Raw genomic sequence first — 20,601 nt, 5'->3', positions numbered from 1 at the left:
TGGGTTGTACCCACTGAACATGAGAACTTTTATCTCCATAACTGGGGACTTCCTTAAAGGTGCCCTAGGCACCACAGGTATTGGAGAGAGAAAAACCCTGAACAGAATAAGGGGGGGGGCATTTAGTCATGTCAGTAAAAACGAAATTACCAAACTGTGGAAAGAATAGGAAAAGGAAGATCGTAAGAGCCAGTGATGAAAAATGTCAGAGAAGTTCTCTTTTGTTACTGCTCTTCTGTTGGTCAGAAGAGAACTAAGCTGGAAACTGCGGCTCCACCCTTTGGGGGTCTGAGTACTGAGAATAATTTGGCTTCTGAAATAAGAGGGCAGGAGTGAACTCTAGAACTTTCAGTGTTGAGAGCTGTGCATGAGCATTGCACTACCTGGCATTGCAAAGAAGCCATGCTATATATCTTGGCCAGTGGAATAAGAGGCCTTGAGAAAGGATGGGATGGATTTAGCCTTACCACAGCTTCAGCCAATGACACCTAACCAAATTGCCAAACTTTCTGAAGAGATCTGGGACAGTGTCATTTAAAACATCTTCTCTTAAATTATACAGCACTGTTAACCTTTAAGTGGCAGGTCACTTAAGGGTTTCTCCTGGAGTTGGGCCTTCCTGTCCATTCTCTCAAGGGATTCAGTTCACTGAAACTTTCCTGCTGCAGCATTCCAGTTCACAATAGACCTTTTACTATTACATGCTTTCCTCCCAGTGTTCATAACGTTAGCAATTATGTTTTAAAATAAGCGATACAGTTATTGTCAGGCAATAAAAGTGCCACTAAATGGTCCATTGTGTACTGTATGCTATTTCACTCTTGTATGTGAAAATACAGCTTGACATATGAAATCTAAGCCTTTTCACCTTATAGAATGACAAAAATGTAACACTTTAGTCTACCATTGAAACTATTATGACACAACAAAAACAGTCACTCTAATCCAGCTCTGGGGGCCTGGCTTCTACGTATGTCTTTTTAGTTGTATCTCTTGTCTATCCAGCTGCTGAGACAGCAGGCACATCACCCTCTGTAAGAAAAACAGAACCATAATCTTGCCTATTAGCTCTTTAGGAGGTGGAAGCTAGATTTAGTCCCCCCCCCCCCACTTCCAGCTAAGCCACTGACTGGCGTGATGATTTATTTATATTGTTCTTTACAGACTGACTGCTTTGTTTTTCTCCCCAGATTGTGTTGGGAGGAAATGCAAAGTATCATGAAAGAAAAAAAGGAGCAGTGGATGCTTTGTAATAAAGTCTTTATTTTAAAAATGTCAAACTGGTTTTTTTCTATTAATTTGCAATGTTTAATAGCTTCAATATATAAACATGAAATTCTTTAGCTTTTCTCCCAAGCATTCTTTTGTGAACATCGTCAATCATTTATGAGCACTTCAATTTTAAACAAAAACATTATCCATAAAGAATTGGTAATTAAAAACTATGGTCCAGTAAATTTAAAATACTCTAAATTAAAATGTGTCTTTTATTGTATGTTACGTGCTATGTGGGCAAAATATGGATGTGTCTGTCCCAACTGGGAAAATATCACATCACAATTTTATACAGGCAGAGAAGCTCTAATGCAGGAATGGGGAATACGTGGCCCTCTGTATTGGGAACCTACCGGAAGATGAATTGTACTTCAAGGAGTTGGGTATGACCTGTCACAGCTTCCCTTCATGCCTTTACTCCTGAGGAAAAAGCTTGGACACACCAGCTCCTAAAAGCTGCCAAGCTATAGGGCTGCTTGCTCTGAGCAACCATGGGAATAGCCCTTTAAGCAGAGACTGCTAGGACTGGGTGGTGATGCTGCATTTCCCACAAGTGTAGGCAATCAGCACAGGTGGGATGGATTAAGCCTACAGGACAGACAGCATGCAAGGCCCTGCTAATGGACTATAAAAGACATCTGGAGAAACAGGAAGAGAGGTTGCCAGCTGAAGCCTGGTGTGAGAGTCCACTACTAGGGATGGCGGAGAATTCTGCCACGGATTCCAGTGAGGCCGGATTGTTTAGAATCCGGACCCCTGGAATCCGTGGCGGAACGGCTTACTGCCCCCCCCCCCGCAGAATCCCCCCAGGATGGCACTTACCTGGGGTGGATGGGGCGGATTCGGCAGCAGCTCTGGTGGCTGGTCTTCTGGCCGGCTGCGGCAGGGCTGCCGCTGCCGCCATTGCCATCCTTGGACCGTGAGAATTTACGTAGCCTATCACGGCTAACCTCAAAAAACCCCACAAAAACACGCAGCATATGCAAATGGTGGCGGCTACAGTGGCCGCCATTTGCGTGCCCTATTTTTCACTGATTTATCTTACGTAAATATTTACGTAGGCTAGAATGGCAAAAAACAGGGGAACGCAAATAGCGTCCACTACGCTATTTACGTTCCCCCCTTTTTCCTGCTGTTTTATCTTATATAAATGTTTACGTAAGGTAATTCGGTGAAAAATAGGGAACGCAAATGGCGGCCGTCGTAGCCACCGCCATTTGCATATGCTGCATTGTTGTTGTTTTTTTTGAGGTTACCTGTGATAGGCTACGTAAATTCTTATGTAGCCTATCACGGCTGTCTGGCTGGATGCAAATGGCAGCTGCTACAGCGGCCGCCATTTGCGTCCGCACCAGGCCGTCCACGGCCAGAAATCTGGCTGCGGATGGCCCTGGCTGGCTGCTCTGTGGCCTGGCCGCGGAGCGGAGCCAGCCATCAAGGATTCCAGGGGGGAGGACTGGATTGCCTCCCCCCCGTTGAGGATTCCGGGGGGAGGGACGGAGCAAAGGTAAGCGAGTTTCGTACATCCATATCCACTACCAAAAGCTGCTGACTTCACTGCTGCCTCTCTCCTTCTTGCCTCTGGGATTCCAGACCACTGAAGTCGGAGAGGTGCTGTGACTACAACCTGGAAAGAGACCCAGTCCACCAAGGGAAAGAAGGTATCATGCCTTTGCTCAGGACACACACCATAATTTGGACCAGTTGAGTGAATTACTGGTGTTCATATATGCAATGGATAAAACCCAGTGGGTCTATTTTGTAATATTTATGTTGGCCAATAAAGCCTTAGGACAGCTGCCTGCCTTGATCTGCCTTATGTTGGGTAAAATCAAGAACCAAATCACTTTGGCAGTACACCCTCCAGATGTCGTTGGACTGCAACTACAATCATCCCTCAGCATTGGCTATTCTGGCTTGGGCTGATGGAAGTTGCTGTCCACCAACATCTGGAGGGCCACACATTCTCCCACCCCCCACTCTAATACATTCTTTACTTTAAAATTCATTGCAATATTACTATAGGCAGCAGGTCCATACACATCTTTCTGTGCTACCTCCATTTAAATTTATGGGGTAGTCTGTGCATGCAAGAACTTTGTGTATGTGTTGTAGCAGAAGTAAAGTTGTGGACTGGAGTATTGACCTGTTGTTCAGATTACCTTTCCTCTGACCTTTTCCAGAAACCACTTATCTGATACACACTATGCATGCATGTATTTTCTTTCTCAAATGTTTTTGCAACATCTGAATCTCCTCTTAATGAATTTGATTCAGGCATAATCCATTGTATTTATCGTTAACAACAATGTGAGCTATTTATAATGTTTACTTTACATTTTACAACTGTACAAAACTTACAGGAATCAACTTAAATATACAAAATACAGCATCAACATTGAAATCTGGTTGAGACATAGGTATTTCTCAATCAAGAATCAAGCTCCATTTCTTTCCAGGTTTTAGAGGCATTTCTTGTGTACTGTTCTAGTTCCTAAAAGAGAAACATATATTGTAACATTAACAGTCATGATATAAGCAATTACATGTTCCTTTTAATTTGGAAACATTATGTATCATTCTGCATTACACTGCAAACATTGGATCTGATCCAGTCCCTCTACTATGCACTCCATTAGTGCGTGCATCCATCTTGTGAATGCAGCTCTCAGCATATGGGAGGGCTGCCAACAGGGCATGAAGTTTGGAGACTGGGGACCCGTATGCATGGATGAGAGACAAGGATGCTGTAGTGTGGCTGGAACATTCCCACAGTGTTTGTTTAGTTCATGTTATTCCTGAACTGAACAATATGGATGGGTATTTTTTATGGAAAAGACTATCAGAGATGCCTTCTACGTACAGCTGAAGTAATAGGTTCAAAATGATGTACTGAGTGTAAGTATGTCACAGACTAGATACACTTTACAAGAGGAAATGATAGCTATTCTAATTCCAACTCCCATGACCCTTTCCATGATTTGTCTACCAGCTTAGTCTCTATCTTGCAGTTTCTAATAAACAGATGGCATGGAAATATTAAAAATAAACAAGTGTTTTAAAAAATAGGACAGAAAACTGGTTTGATATTTAAAGTGCCTCTGTTATATATCTATTTCCATGTCTACCTGATCTGTGGTATGAATCTTATCCTGTAAATACAACTGGCTAGAATCCAGCACATTCAGAAAAACACCCTTAAGATCTCTGAAATCAATACGAGTGTAGCCAACATGTAAAATCAATCAATGTTACAATATAAGTAGTACATAAAATGAATACATATAAAAATGAAAGACATTAAATATGGCATTTAGAAAAAGCATATGCAAGTGAAGCCCAAAACCCCAGAGGAAAAAACCTGCATGGAATTTATCAGCCATATCTGAAAATCTTAACTGAATGTGTTGTAAGAGAAATCCCGACTGCAACATACAGAGAATTAGCTGGGATTAAAGCAGCTATCATGTACACCTTTCATAACACTAAACAAACAGAAGTTTTATCTTTTAATTTCATACTGTGAGTGTACAGTATGCCATTCTAATACTGAGATTTACTGCGAAATTTCTGAAGTCCATTATTCTAATTGCGCCCATATCTACTACTTGCAATTGCAAAGAGCAATTACTGAGATGCTGCTGTACTAAAGAATTCTATTAACTTGCTCTCAAGCGCAGTCTAGAGCTGCAAATTTCTCAAGTCACCTGTAACACAGTGTTGTTTGCAAAGTGGAACATTTGCGAAGGCATATATTTATGAACACCAGATTCTGGGAACAAACAGTAGTGGAAGACTCTTGCTTTCATACTTGCAGTTATGAGTTTCCAGCATCTAGAGATGTTTCTGTGCAGCAATGGACTGCTTGCTACAGCAAGCGAGGATCTTCCCTGTTGAATAGGTAACTGGTGCTATGGTAGTACTGATCACTTTTTGGGTGGATGAAATGCCTGGATTCAGTCCCTCACTAAATAGCTGAATGGTTTGTCAGAGCTGACAGTACTGACCATTCAGGAACAGAGTCCACCACTACCCGAAACGTAAGTGGGGTTTTCTTCTGCAGAGCACTTTTTGGGTCATGTATCCAGAAGTCTCCAGAAACCTCATTCCATACTTAGTTTGCCCTTGCTGAATTGAGATGCATATGTTCTTCATGTAAACAGACAGGAGAAAGGGACAGCTCCAGACAGGCAGACAAATGCACAAACACACACTACAGGTCATGTTTCTGCCAGATCAGGTTTCTATTTCTTTCCTAGTTTCTGGAAAATACTTTAAGCAGTGTTTTCACCAGAAACTGAAATGAGTTTCCCCCCGTAATTTTCAGGGGGTTGAGGAATGAGATTTGTCACCCTTGGTGAATGTGAACTAGACTGTATGGCACTATAACAACAAAAAGAAAGAATTGTTTTCACAATCATAGGCATTTCAATAGATTTTACTTGTTTTAGGACTCACATCCCTCCTGTAATTTTGCGCAACTCTTAATGAACTTCTCAAAGGTGAAATTCAGTTTCTTCTTGTGCATCTGCTAGTACTAATTCTTTAACTGATGTAAGTATATGGCAGTGATCAAATGACTGTGATCTTTTTAATGCTGTGTCCTTCAGCTCCACCCTCAGTTCCATTTGTGGCTGAGCAAAAGACAGGATGATAGAGGTAAAGTGGTTAATAGAGAAAAAACAAGCCCGGCACTGCCAAACCTCTCTGAGAAGCATGATCCCAAGCTTGGTCCACACAAGATCTTGTATTGCCTGGGAGATAATCCTCCTTTTGAAGGATGATTTGGAGATTAGGGCAGGGAGGAACCTATTTCACCTCAGGTGAAATTCTATATGGTAACTCTCCCATACTGTGTTGAGTACCCCAGTGCTTGGCAGACAGTTCTGAATTTGAGCAGAAATGCTAGAGTCTTTCACCCACCTGGGAAGATGCCCCATCAGAATTGCTGAAGACCAGGGTCGAAGGTTTGGTTGATGCTGGGTCAGAAGAAGCGGACTGATTCTTGGAGGCAAGCATGGAGTGTGACTAAGAGGGTTTGAAGGACCTCTGGTCCTTGGGGCTGGCAAATCCTCTAGAGGGACAAAAGAAAGGATACAATGTATTTTGCTGTTTTTTTATCATCCTTTTGGGAAGAAAGCATGGCCTTCTTTTTGTCCTTTGTATCTTCCAAAATGACCTTCAAGGCCTCTTCCTCAAAGAGTCATGCTCCCATGAAGGAACAGGGGCTAAGTTGGCCCTAGAGCAGTCTTTCCCAACCTGATGCTCTTCAGATGTTTTGGAATTCAACTTCTAGAAGCCGTAGCCAACATGGCTAATGGGCAGGAATTCTGGGAATTGTAGTTTAAAACATCTGGAGGGCACCAGATTGGGAAATGCTGTCCTAGAGTAAGTGTTAGCAGTCCAAGGTGAAGGCTGCCCTAGAGTAACTGTTAATGGTCCAATGCTTGATCTGAAGCATTGCACCACTGTGGTGGCCTCAATAGCCATGGCAGTGAAAATGAGGGCACCTTGAGTGGCATCAGCCACAAAGGTGTAAATCTAGTATAAGTTAAGGAGTCCACTGTGCAGGGTCCTGCGGTCAAGGTCTTGGTTATTGAGCAGTTCCTCTACCCACAGCAGGGACTCTCAGGCAAAGACTGAGGATATGGAGGATGCTCAGATGGCAAGTGCTGCAGCCCCATGTACTTTCTTAAGGGCAATATTGGGACACTTTTCATTACGGTCTCTAAAGGGGACATCTCCCTCCTGAGAGCCAAAGACTCCAGACAGAAGAGCTGCCACTGAAGCACTGACCAAAGGCACCTGAGGCATGGGCCAAGTTTGTCCATACCTGCTGAGTATATAACGTTTGTGCCACATTAATCCCTTTCCTACCCTGGAGCAGAGTGGCCCATTCAGTTTTTACTAGTTTGTTGAAGAAGGAAGGAAATGGAGCTTCACTGTTTGGTACTTTTGGCTTCAGGAATACTAAGGCACCTCTGGCCTCTGCTGTTGTAGAGGGAGTAGATTGCTTTCAAAATTCAGGAGCCACACTGAAGCATGATCTTTAGAAAGTAGTGGGGAAAAGTCCTCAGTATTAACTTTGATTTGAGATGAATCAGACCTTTCACCCTCCTCTTCATCAGAATGTTCTTGAGCTGTTGGGGAGGGTATGTTTGCCTCATTGGCAATCTCTGACAACCGGGGGAAACTGCTAGGCAACAGAGAGCAAGGTTCTGGGGATGCCTGACCAGATTCCTCAGAGGAATGGGTGACCACTGGTGCTGGAGATCTGTGCTTTGTACCATGTTTATGTGATTTGCCACTGTCTCCCTGTTTAGACATAGTTACTGGCTGGGCAGGAGAAAGAGAAGCATCCTTGACTTGGGTTCCTGCATTGAGCAGGGGGTTGGACTCGATGGTCTTGTAGGCCCCTTCCAACCCTACTATTCTTTGATTCTGTGATCCAAGAAAGGCTGGACCCTGGCCTTCTTACATGCACAATCAGCTTGTGGTTTATGGGAAGAGTGCAGTTGCCTGTCCATGAGCTGAGCACTAAGTACCCCACTACAACACTTTTAATCATTTATAGCAATTCAACAAGCCTGGGGGTGGGCATACTGGGCGTTTGGATGTCTGCCCTGGAGGAAGAAGGGAGATAATTGCATGAGGCAGCAGCTGGAAGGAACGGAGGCCTCTCTGGAGGAGCTGTGGCTGTGGCAGAGTCTGGGTTGTGCCCACAGGGCCTGTTTGGTGCGCAAAAACCTGCTGTTCAGCATTATTGTCGTCTCCTGTTGAGACGCTGGCTGGGCCACTCCCCCCTCCAAACCTCTCCTGAGCATCATTGTTCATGCAGATGGGGCCGGGGCCTCTTCACTGTAGCAGGCAGCATCAGGCAGAAGCTGGGGAGGATAAGATTCAGAGCTGCTCAGAGTGTTGGCTTGAGGCCAGTCTTCCTGCTCTGATGCTGCAGGGTGACCAGGAGACTTAGGATCCTTTCCAGTGGGGGGACAGAGCTCACATGCTGCAAGCAGCTTCTGGATGGAGGCAGGCTGTGGGCCAAGTGGCTTTTTAACCACTTCGTAATGTTTTTCTCTTTGCAGGCTTAGCTGCTGCAGAAACACCTGTCCCAACTGGAGTCATCAAGACAGGGAGGAAAGGAGGAAAACAAAAGCTTATTTTTAAATACGTAGAAGGAGAAGAGAGGAAATTGAAAGAGAATTATGAAGCCATAGTCCAAAGAAAAGTGGAGCTCAAAGAACAGAAGCCTGGGTGAAGAAGGAATGGAACCAGGAGTGGAGCCAAAGGACACAGTATTCAAAGATCACAGTCATGTGATCCCTGCCGTCCTGGGCAGTGATGATGAGGAGATAACCTATTTGCTTGGATGCCTCTTCCTACCAGAGAATTTGGGTAGTAGTGGTGGTGAAGGGATTTCCCCGTGTTTAATTATGAAGTATAATAAGACAATCCTGAGCCTGGAAAGGAAAATGGTTGGTGTGCTTAAAATGTGTAGGTTTGGCAAAGGTTTGCAAAATTACCTTCTAGCATCATAGTTTTGATAATGATACAAATAAGCCAATAACATCCCAGTCAATTACTTCAGCTCATGTCGAAAGTTTATAACAACTGGCTATGTAGATTTACTGTTATCAGATTAAAATATATAATGAAAATCCCAAGTAAATGGAACCTGATATCCAGTAATTTTAAATATCTCCTAGTAGCTCAGCATAATGTCTATCTACAAGGTAATTTCATTTCATTAAAATGAAAAATGGAATGCAATACAGCATGTAAACTATCTAACAGTGCAGTTAGAGCTCAAGGCCCCCTCGATGAATAGGAACTTTATGACGCCAGTTGGAAAATATTATTTAAAATGAAAAAAGTGCTAAAATAAAGGACCTAAGATATATGCTTTCTCCTTTTCACATTTAACACAAGTCAGGAAACAGGAAAATCAAATCAAGTGATAGCTAGAAAATGTAGTTTAAATAAGAGGATAAACATATCTCCCAAGTTGTCAGAAAAAAGAATAGCCTGGTTGCATGTAACACTCTTTGTCTAATAAGCCATGGTTTCCTGGTCTCTAATCCAAGATTATATCATAGATTCTCAGTAACCAACGATTTAGCAAACCCTGGAAGTATTCTATTCTGATGTGCATGCAAAGTGAGGAGGGTAGAAGGAGCATGCAGGCACTATAGTTTATTAGGCTGAGATTGTTACATCTGAATCTGAACTGGCTCAGTGTCTTGTGAGCAGTGGTGACAGTGCACAAATGAAATTCTCGTGTAAAATAAACAGTCACTTCTAGCTTGAGGGAAACTGCTTTACAAAACAAGCAGCAGGAAGTTAGTTAATTCCATTTAAACAGTCTGCACCTGACTTAAAGTCCTGACTGTTTGCAGCTTCTGGTTTACAAAACTACCCAGGAAAATTCCATCCCATTCCTGGGTTGTGCTCTGTGACATGCGAAGCTGGTGCTCTAGGTTGTTGAGGGAGAAACAACCCAGAGTTTTAACCCAACAACAAACCATGAAACACTGGTTTGTTTCTCCCTCAACAACCCAGAGAACCAGGTTCACACGTCACAGAGCACAACCCAGGAATGAGGTGATGCTGGGTTATTTTGTAATCGGGAAACAAAGTGGAAGTAGCAAGCGGTCGGGAGGCAGTGTACGCGCTCACTTGCTCCTGAGCAGCCCCAATTGGGCCAAATTCTGTGAAATCAGATTTAAGATGCCTGATACTTGGCTCTGGACAATATTGTCAGTTTATGCTACTAATCTTATGGGATGATTCTATATCTAGATACTATTGTACCACACTATTAACAGAGCCATCCATGTTCATGGTACACACATACTCCTTTTTTCTGTTCCACTGTTGGTCTCTGGTCAAACAGGTTTTTCAGATTTTTAAAGCTCCAGAAGCACTATTGTACTGTCTTCAGGTATCTGAAAAATTATCATCTGTGCATAGTGAGCAAACTGTTAGGCTCAGAGACAGTCATGATAAAGAGAAGTACACTGATGAGGGCCTTTGGTATATTTTGGAATGATGATGCCCTTCTATAGACTTAATGACATAGCTGTTGCCGATCATTACAAACAAAGTTCAGACAAACACTGATGGAGCAATACGTGCCAGGCAGGACTTTCTTTGATGAACTACTTTTACGAAGGCTTGGCTAGAAATGGAGAGCCTTGTTACTGTTTGCAGATGTGTGGTCCCTAGTGTCAGCAGCAATATGAGAAGTGTATTAAACTCTATAGACAGTCATTCTGAGTCCAAAGAACATCATGAAATGTTCAGGGAAAAATGCACAAAATAAGAAGCTACGGTGCATGAATACCTTCAAGAAACAGAAATACAAAGCATTGTGTTTGACAGTTTACCTTTAACATAAATGCTCCTCTCTATATACATGCTTTATCTTTAATAGAATGTATGGAACAAAAGACTACAAAAAGGGAAAAAAGATTAGCTTTCTGAAGCATTTAATACTTAAGATAAGGGCCATTCCACTCTCAATTTTCATATAATTATGGGAAATCCTAATGCATTTAAAAACTGAGTGTAGCCAGGGAAATGTTTTCTTACACAAGTATACAGGGTTATCTTACAGCTTTTAAGATCAAATGAAATACAAAAATCCCAAAATGTTTTCATAGAAGCCAGTTCAAATGCTACAATAATCTTATAATAACTGAACTTCAACATAGAAATTTTAGGGAAATAATGGCAGATAATTTTCTTTTGACAGAAACTTGTCTATTACCAATTTTCTTTCTGCAATAATACCAGGAACAAAAGATATAGCAACTTCCAGTGGCATCAATAACGATAAAGATCTTTATAAAAGAAAAGAGCACTGAAACTAAGAAACAAATTAAAAGATTAATTTTCAATATGATTTAATCAACCCTCACCAGTAGCCTATTTTAGTTAATAAAATGACATCCATCATCGTAAGATCAGTATAACTGTACAGCAAAAATGTATATAGCAAGCAAATTGAAATATATTCAATAAAATGTCTGAATATTAAATTAGTAATTAATTATATGCCACTTGTAATCTACAAGAAATAATTCAAACTCAAATTCAGTTTGCATCATGACATAAAATTGAAGTACTTGGTGAAGTAACTCCAGATTAATATTCTGGAATAAACATTTACCATCTACTGGAAGTAGTCTAGAATTTGATTATTTCTGTAGATTTCAGGGCCATATATAAATACTATAACATTAATATGATAACCATTTGGCTTGGATTTACAGGCATGGTAACTTCAACTAAACTAGCATTATCTAGCTTGAGAATTATGGAAGTTCTGCAGAAACATGGGGTTACTTTAGCTTAAAGGTTGTAGGTGCCATTTTGCAAAGTAACCTTTCATCTTAAGAAGATGCAGTTCAGGGGAGTGTCCTGGAGGTAACCCTAAATGTCACACCCAAATTCTTCCATATCATTACAATGTTATACTGCTGTTAACCTACTGTGCTTTAACCTACTGTACTTTACTATAAAAATTGACTGCTTCAGAAAATGGGCTATTACTACTGCTGAAATTATGGAACATTATTTATTTTTATAATTACAGGTGCTATTTTGTCTTTTTTAAAATTCCAGTCTTCAAATGTATATATGGGACTAAAGGCAACAGAGTATGTAAGCAAGGTCATATAGTTGAGACCACAATTTGTTACCGACTGGCTGTAGTTGGCATCCAACAGGAAAACTGCAGATGGTTAGGGAAGGGGTCAAATACATTGTGTGTGTGCGTGCGTGCGTGTGTACATGCACGGGGGGTGGAATGGGACAGGGGGAACTTCATCCCACCTTTAGATTTCTGAAAGAGAAATAATGACATATTTCACATTCATGTTTTACATGTTCTTGACATCCATCTACCCTGACTATATTTGCTTTTCCAAGCACGAAACAAAAACCAGAGGTTTAATAAGCCCCTGGGTGACTTCCATACATGGTTGGTGGGCTGTGCATGGTCATTTACAAATAGTGCAAGTTTTTTATAAAGCAAGCTAATGTAATAGAGAAAAACTATCCTATGCATGGCTTTCATCTATATGGTCTTCTGTTCTTATGGACTTATTGGGCTCACCATAAGGTGAGTCATGGAATGCTAAGAAATCAGGTATTTTTCCACAATAATCCTGACTACTTCATTTGTTATTAGTATTGTACGCTGCCCAGAGTGGCTGGGTAGCTGGCCAGATGGGCAGCTAATAAATCAAATAAAGAAATAAATAATTTTGGGGGGGATGCAAAGGCCTTTACAATTTAATCCGATTTATTTCTACAATAACTTTGTACATCAGGTTAGGCTGAGGGATGTGATTTTTCCAAGGCACTGAGCAAATGTAATGGCTGACCGGGGATTTGTAGCTAGAAAAGCTCAAAGGGTTTGGGCAGATCTATCGTGGCTGAGAAATACCAATGAGGTTCTCCAGGTTTTATGACAGCAATATAAACAGCAGCAGCTGCAGCACAGTAACACACCTGGTTCTTCTGACCTCGCATGACATCAACTTCATATTCTGCATATTGTGGATCCTGAGCTGGGTCCTTGACTTCTTTGAAAACACCGATATTCTGAAATCAGGGCAGGTAAAATAGTAAAATACAATCACATTCTTTTTCTTAACTTAGGCCTGTTTTGAAATATCCCTTGAATATGAGTGGGAAACGTTTTCAGCCAAAAGCCAGATTCCCTCATGGCCAACCTTTTGGGGCCTATATGCCAGCAGTGGGCACTGCCAAAGAAAAGTGGGTACATCGACCCACATTCTCTCATACACACAAACATCCACACACACATGTTTATGCATATCCATCTATACACATCCACATGTATCCCAACACACCTCTCTCTCACTTCCACCATGCAGCAATCAATTAGGTTTAAAAAAAGCCTCCTGCTGGAGTCAATGGGATGCTTTTTGAAGCCCAGTTGTCAGGTGTGTGTGTGTGTGTGTGTGTGTGTGAGGGAGGGATCTTCATACAGCTGGCAGCATGAAGGGTGTGGTTAATCTTTTCCTTCCCACTGCCATTACCACTGAAATCACAACAGGATGCCTGAGGAGAAACAGAATGCTTCCTTTCTCCCCAGGCAACTCACCTTTCTTCTGTCTTGCCTAATGAAAAAGGGGCTTCCCTTTCATAGTACACAGTACAGAAATGAAGCGGGCTCCCCAGACAGCTCACTTGGGGATGGGATAGAGGAAGATGGAGTGTGGCTGGGAAGGAGAGGCTCCAGTTCTCCACTCATGCCCTAGAGTTAAACCAGTTGATGACTTCAACCTGTGTTGGTTACAGAGGGTTGTTCATACAGAGGGTGGTTCATACCACAGGTGGGACAATAACCCACGTGGAATTTCATGGAGGTGAACATGAGAGCCATACTGGATCAGACCAAAGGCTTATCTAATCCAGCATTCAGTTTCCACAGTGGCAAACCAGACGCCTGTGGGAAGCCCACAAGCACGACATGAGTGCAATAGCATCCCCCCACTCGTGTTCCCCAGCAACTGGTATTCAGAGGTAGTGGGGGATTAACAGGCCAGCTGAGGAGAAGAGGGGCTAGACACCTTATGGCTATCCCCTCTTCTGGTTCTTCCCCCAACCAGATGGTTCCTGGCAGCCTTACCAGCTTACCCTTGGGTCTGGTGCTGCTGCTGCTGAATGCCAGGTTGGTCCAAAATAAAATCTCCCTCATTCATGATTTGATTGTGGATGAGGGGGCTGACCTAGTATGTATTACTGCAACCTGGGTGGGGGAAGTGGCAGGGATTACTCTCTCCCAGCTGTGCCCTCCTGGGTACTCGGTGCAGCACCAACACCGACTCGAGGGTCGGGGAGGATTGTCGTGGTCTATAGGACTCTGATCCCTCTCTCTAGGCTTCCTGCTCATTCAAGTGCAGATCTTGAGTGTTCGTACCTTGTGTTGTGTACCCAGGACAGATCAGGGATTCTGCTGGTGTACTGCCCACCCCGCTGCCCATCAGACTCCCTGCCTGAGCTGACAGAGGTGGTCTCAGACTTGGTGTTGAGGACCCCTAGGATGGTGGTCCTGGGGGATCTCCACTTCCATGCCAAGGCCGCTGTATCCGGGACAGCTCAGGATTTCATGGCTGCAATGACAACCATGGGGCTGTCCCAACATGTCATCGCTCCAACACATGTAGAAGGACACACACTTAATCTGGTTTTCTCGACTGAGCAGGAAGATGGTGGTCTGAAAGTGGAGGAATTAACATCTGTCCCTTTGTCATGGTCAGATCACTTCCTGCTGAGGTTTAGGCTATTGGCAGCCTTTCCCCACTGCAAGGGTGGGGGACCTATGAAAATGGTCTGCCCCCGGAGGCTAATAGATTCTGATGTATTCCAGAGGGCTCTGGAGGATTTTCTTGCTGGCATGGCTGGTGCTCCTTGTCGAAGCCCAGGTCGCTCTGTGGAATGCAGAGATGATTCGGATGGTTGACACAATTGTGCCCAAGCGCCCTCTCCCACTGAGCAGGGCCTGGCCAGCTCCTTGGTATACACCTGAGCTGAGGGTAATGAAGCGAGAGGGGAGACGGCTAGAACGCAGGTGGAGGAAAACTTGTGCTGAGTCTGACTGAACACAGGTTAGAACTCATTATCGAGCCTACTCTGTGGTGGTGAGGGTGGCAAAGAGTTCTTTTCCACCAGCACTGCATCTTCTCAGTGTCGCCCAGAGGAGCTTTTCCAAGTGGTTCGTGGCCTGTTACATTCTGGGCCAGGGAGAGAGACTTTGGAACCCTCAGTTGCATGCTGTGACGAGTTTGCATGGCACTTTGAAGATAAAGTCGCTCAGATTCGTCATGAATTGGACACCACGATTAATGCAGTTCCATTGGTAGAGGCGTTCAGAGCACCGTCTGGTTCAGTTTTATTGGATGAGTTTCAGTTATTGAGGCCTGAGGATGTGGACAAGGTGCTTGGCCAAGTCCGATCGACCACTTGTGTGCTTGACCCTTGTCCTTCATGGCTTATTACATCAAACAAGGAGGGGTTGTCCGGCTGGGTCCAGGAGGTTGTAAATTCCTCCTTGAGAGAGGGAGTGGTGCTGGCCTCTTTAAAAGAGGTGGTAATCAGACCACTCCTGAAAAAGCCTAACCTGGACCCAGAGGACATTAACAATTACAGGCCAGTGGCCAACATCCCCTTCCTGGGGATGCTCCAGGCACTCTTGAATGAAATGGATTATCTAGATCCATTTCAGTCGGACTTCAGACCTCGTTTTAGAACAGAAACGGCCTTGGTCCCCCTGTGGGATGACCTCTGCCGGGAGAGGGACAGGGTGAGTGTGACTCTGTTGATTCTCCTGGACCTCTCAGCAGCTTTCGATACCATCAACCATGGTATCCTTCCGGATATGTTGTCTGGGTTGGGAGTTGGAGGCACTGCACTGCAGTGGTTCTGCGCCTAATTGGATGGCTGATTCCAGAAGGTGGTGCTGGGGGATTATTGCTCTGTGCCATGGCAATTGTGCCATGGGGTTCCACAGGGCTCTATTTTATCCCCCATGCTGTTTAACATCTACATGAAACTACTGGGGGAGGTAATCCGGAGGTGTGAGCTGAGGTGCCATCAATATGCAGATGACACCCAGCTCTACCTCTCTTTCTCATCAAACCCAGGTGAGGCAGTGGCTGTTCTGAATCAATGCCTGGGCATGGTAATGGATTGGATGAGGGCCAATAAACTGAAACTCAATCCAGACAAGATGGAGGTGCTGTTAGTGGGTGGTTCGTCTGCCCGGCTAGGTGATATTCAACCTGTTCTGGAGGGGGTTGCACTCCCCCTAAAGGATCAGGTTCGTAGTTTAGGGGTGCTCTTGGACCCAGAACTGTCACTTGAGGCACAGGTGAACTCAGTGGCACAGAGCACTTTTTATCAGCTTAGGCTGGTATACCAACTACACCCTTATCTGGACCGAAATAGCCTAGCTACAGTTATCCATGCTCTGATAACTTCTCGTCTGGATTACTGCAATGCATTATAAGTGGGGCTGCCTTTGAAAACAGTCCGGAATCTTCAGCTGGTCCAAAATAGGGCAGCAAGACTGTTAACAGGGACTGGCCTGCGAGCTCATATTACACCAGTACTTTTGCAGCTGCACTGGCTGCAAGTCCATTTCTGGGCCCGATTCAAAGCGCTGGTATTAACATTCAAAGCTCTTAATGGCTTGGGGCCAGGTTATCTGAAAGATCGCCTCCTCCCATATGTGCCTCCCTGGACCTTAAGATCATCCTCAGCAGCCTTTCTCCGTGAGCCCCTGCCAAAGGAAGTGAGGCGGGTGGCTACGAGGAAGAGGGCCTTTTCTGCTGTGGCACCCCGGCTGTGGAATGAGCTCCCAAGTGAGGTTCGCCTGGCACCTACATTGTATTCCTTCTGGCACCAGGTGAAGACCTTTTTATTCTCCCAGGCATTTTAGTATTTTAGCTTTCTAGTCTTTTAGCTTTGCTGTTTTAAATCTGTATTTTAAATCTCTGCATTGCTGCTAGGTTTTATTCTGGTTTTATTCTGGTTGCATTGTTATAGTGCGGTTTTAATGCTTTTATATGTTTGTATCGTTTTACTGTGTACTTTACACAGTGCGGTTTTAATACTTTTATATGTTTGTATCGTTTTACTGTGTACTTTTTGGTTTTAATTTTTGTGAACCACCCAGACAGCTTCGGCTATTGGGCAGTATAGAAATTAAATACATAAATAAAAATAGTGCCAAATCTATGAACTGTTGCGTCAACATGGGGGCTGAATGCACCTGAAAAAAGAGTGAATCCTCTGCATGAAGAAGCTAGTTTATACAGCTAACACTTCCATATGATTCTGGCCAGGTTGTGAGCTCTTTGGCAGGCCCACATGTTCCCAAAGATAACTGTGTGGGGTGACAACCAATATGAACCAGCCTAGAGTCCTGTCAATTCACAAAGTTTCTTACAGATTGGATTCAATTTACCATGACAAAAATAAACCTAAAAGGATTGTGTAAACTTGCTTTTTCTCTGTCTTATATTTCTCTATGTCACAGTGGCCCAATTCAGATATAAGTATCTGCCTAATAATAGCTTTGGCTATTGGGCGGTATAGAAATGTAAGTAAGTAAGTAAGTAAGTAAGTAAATAAATAAATAAATAAATATCGCAGTGACCACTGAGCATTGCACCCATGCACTCTTTCCTCTCATGTGCCACAACTGAAAACATCTGGGATTTGTTAAAACACAGTTTCCTTCACATCTGAACCAGGTAACTATTGTTTAAATCTTCACCTACAAAGCAGGATATAAAACCAGTTGTTAGGTTGTACATATAATTACTAATAGCAGCTTAAAGTTGCAGTCCTAAGGATATCTGGAAGCCCTACTGAAACTACTAGGGCTAACCTGACATCCCATTGAAGTCTCACTGTTGTAATGGAACTCCAGAATATTTAATTGGGGATAGAACTGCAGCCCATAGAACTAAGAAATACCATGTAAGAATTACAGTTGATAAAAATGAGATTTTGAAATGAATAAAAATGTATGCCTACCTTTGGTGGAAATGCTTTCTCAAATACCTTTTTCCATAGATCCATAGGTGTCTGTGCATGCAACTTTCCAATATCACTATCAGCAGCAGGAGGTGGGCCTAGTAATTATAAGAATTGTTATCATTTTCACACCATGTTTTAAAAGAAAAGTTATTTGGCTCGATTTATTCTCAATAATTTAACAAAAGTTATGAAGAGAACATATAAAATGCCCTGCATGGAGATAGGGCATTGTAGGTTTAGTGTCTATGCTAAGGAACCCATTTATTTCCTGTTATAGTTCTGCACAATTAACAGGGAAGAAATGGGTTCCTAATCACAGGCACTAAACCTACAACACTGAAGTTGTTACACTACAGCTGCAATCACACACTTAGCTGGGAGTAACTTCCAATGAACTCACTGGGGCTTATTTCTGACTGGAGATGTGGAGTATTGCACTGTAGTTCAGATACTATTGATGAAAACAGTTGGCCCTTCTTAAAACCTCCAGGTCAATTTGCTTCAATAATACCACACACAAATAAGTGTTGCAGATCTTTGAGAACCAGTATTTATTATTGTCCATTTCAGCTCTGCATTCTCCAACTTCAAAAAGGTATATGTGCTATATTGGGTAAGAAAATCACCAACCTATTTGACTAAGAGTGTCCATTCCTGCTGGGATAAAGAGTGGTTTATTCTGATCCACTGACATGGATTTGCTTTAAAAATATGAACAGAACAAAATGAAGTTAGAATTAGTTATTAACACTGACCAAAAGCACAATCCAGCAAAAGTAAGTTATAATTACGCCCCACTAAAATCAATGAAACTTGTGGACAATAAAAGCTTAATTCCTGTTGATGGAGGTTTTGGCAGACCTAACATTTACTAGATTGTCCCCCAACGCTCTAATTTTTATTTGTGTCTCAGGAGCAGTCTTCCTGATAAATGTGTCAATATTTTCTGTCCACCTGGAAGAAGGTATGGACTTAAGATTCCACTTGTTGCTAACCATACCCATGAAGAAGCCTAATGCGGAGTCAGATCATTGGTCCATCTAAGTCGGTCTACTCTATTAGCAGTTCTATGGGGAGGGACCACAGCTCAGTTGCAGAGTCCATGCTTTGCATGTAGAAGGTCCCAGGTCCAATCCCAGGCATCTCCAGTTAACAGGTTCAGGTAACAGGTGATGGGAAAGACCCTGGAGTGCTGCTGCCAGTCAGAGTAGACACTACTGGGCTAGATGGACAAATAGTCTGACCTGGTATAAGGCAGCTTCCTATGTTCTTCCAGCACTTCAGGCAGGGGCTTTTCCAACCCCTGTCATCCAAGGTTCTTTACCTGGAGATGCTAGGGATTGAACTAGGCGGTGGGTGGGTTGCAAAACTTGCGTTCATAAGTTTGTTCAGTTATGGACAATATTTTCACAATTGTAAAGGCTTTCCCAAGATTTAAACACACAATCTCTCACACCCAAAGCAAGACAAATACCCCTAGACCAGCCTTCCCCAACCTGGTGCCCTCCAGATGTTTTGGACCACAACTCCCAAAATTCCTGACCATTGACCATTGCTATCTGGGGTTCATGGGAGCTGAAGTCCAAAACACCTGGAAGGCGTCAGGTTGGAGAAGGCTGTCCTAGACAAAAAAGCCCATTTTAAAACCTCTTCTGCACACAGAGACTTAATTGTTTCATCAGCCTTAACATAGGTAGCTGAGATTCAAGAGTAAGAATTCTATATTATACAGAAAAGCTGACAAACTTATTAAAACTCTGGGAGAAGTTGCCAGTAGTAGGAAATTATTTAGCTTACTTTCTATCAAACCCAAAGGCTAAGTGGTTAATAAGAGCACGTGTTTTCAACAGTAGAGCTTCAGATTTGCTGGTGAACTGAAAACAAAACATAAAGCTTTTGTTATGCTCTTTATAGGTGACATGGAAAAATACCATTCCCAAGCCATTCAAATGTCATCACTGAACTGTTATGGCTAAAGTACACCAGTTTCTATGTCCTTGTTCAAGTATCCAGCACAATGTCTGTTTTAACTTTCCCATTTGAAGAAATCAGGTTCTTCTTTGTAGTTTGGTGCTTAACTACAGATTACAAGCAACTGCACATGAGAAAAACCCCAATGCCCAATGCCTTTGCTGAAAAGTAGTGTCTAGAAGAGGAATTTTTTAATGGAGGAATGGCAAAGTTCGAGATGGTTAACTATTATTAGTTCCACTGTTTTTTCTCTGTAGCTCTCTCTCACACTAACAGCTGCTTTTCTCCCCTTTCCTTTTACTTTGAGTGCAAGAGGAAGAGATTAGAAACTTCTAATTCCAGTTTGCAGAAAACCATAGTTTGCCACTTAGTTCAAATGTGGGAATATATGGTTTGGGCAAACTGAAGTTTACCATGAAACCAGGATCAAACCATTCTTTGTAATGAGAAAGAGTAGCAGAAAGCCTCTGGTTGTACACCCCCTCTACACCTCCTTTGTTATGCATGAGGGGAGGAGATTAGAAACTTCCATTTCTAGTCTGTAGCATCTGAACTGAGCTTTTGTTAACCTATGTGTTGGCAACCTACATGTATTGAAAGCTGTATTTACTGTATCAGGCGTTCTATGTATTCCTTCGATGTTCTAAAATGTCAGATCTTTTCACAATGAAAATGAAATTCAAATAAAATATTCACCATGCAAAGCCGTTGACTTTAATATGTTGAAAGTAATGTGAGAATCAGAAATGAATTCGAATTCATCACTTCCAAGCT

General features: G+C 42.8%; 1 protein-coding gene across 6 annotated transcripts in view; it reads right to left on the bottom strand.

Annotated features, from left to right (window-relative positions):
- Positions 1-1,248: 1,248 nt before the first annotated feature.
- Positions 1,249-20,601, bottom strand: part of DYNC2LI1 (dynein cytoplasmic 2 light intermediate chain 1) — a 43,683-nt gene continuing 24,330 nt past the window's right edge. For 2 of the 6 annotated variants that reach the window (XM_084828947.1, XM_084828949.1), the window contains 5 exons: positions 19,654-19,730; positions 18,487-18,557; positions 17,854-17,951; positions 12,793-12,885; positions 1,249-3,769 (listed from right to left, as the gene is read on the bottom strand). In XM_084828947.1, coding sequence (XP_084685073.1) covers positions 3,707-3,769; positions 12,793-12,885; positions 17,854-17,951; positions 18,487-18,557; positions 19,654-19,730 — 402 coding nt within the window. In that variant the 3' untranslated portion in view covers positions 1,249-3,706. Of the gene's footprint in view, positions 3,770-6,198; positions 12,122-12,792; positions 12,886-17,853; positions 17,952-18,486; positions 18,558-19,653; positions 19,731-20,601 lie in introns of those variants that run through there. The other 4 variants (XM_084828945.1, XM_084828948.1, XR_014786938.1 and 1 more) reach the window with 3 other exon arrangements.

The sequence above is a fragment of the Heloderma suspectum genome, chromosome 1, assembly GCF_057233095.1.
Source record: "Heloderma suspectum isolate Gila_16-S chromosome 1, 16-S_ref, whole genome shotgun sequence".
Classification (NCBI taxonomy): Eukaryota; Metazoa; Chordata; class Lepidosauria; order Squamata; family Helodermatidae; genus Heloderma; species Heloderma suspectum.
Note: the sequence above shows the minus strand (reverse complement) of the source record. Positions and strands in the feature narration are given on the sequence as shown.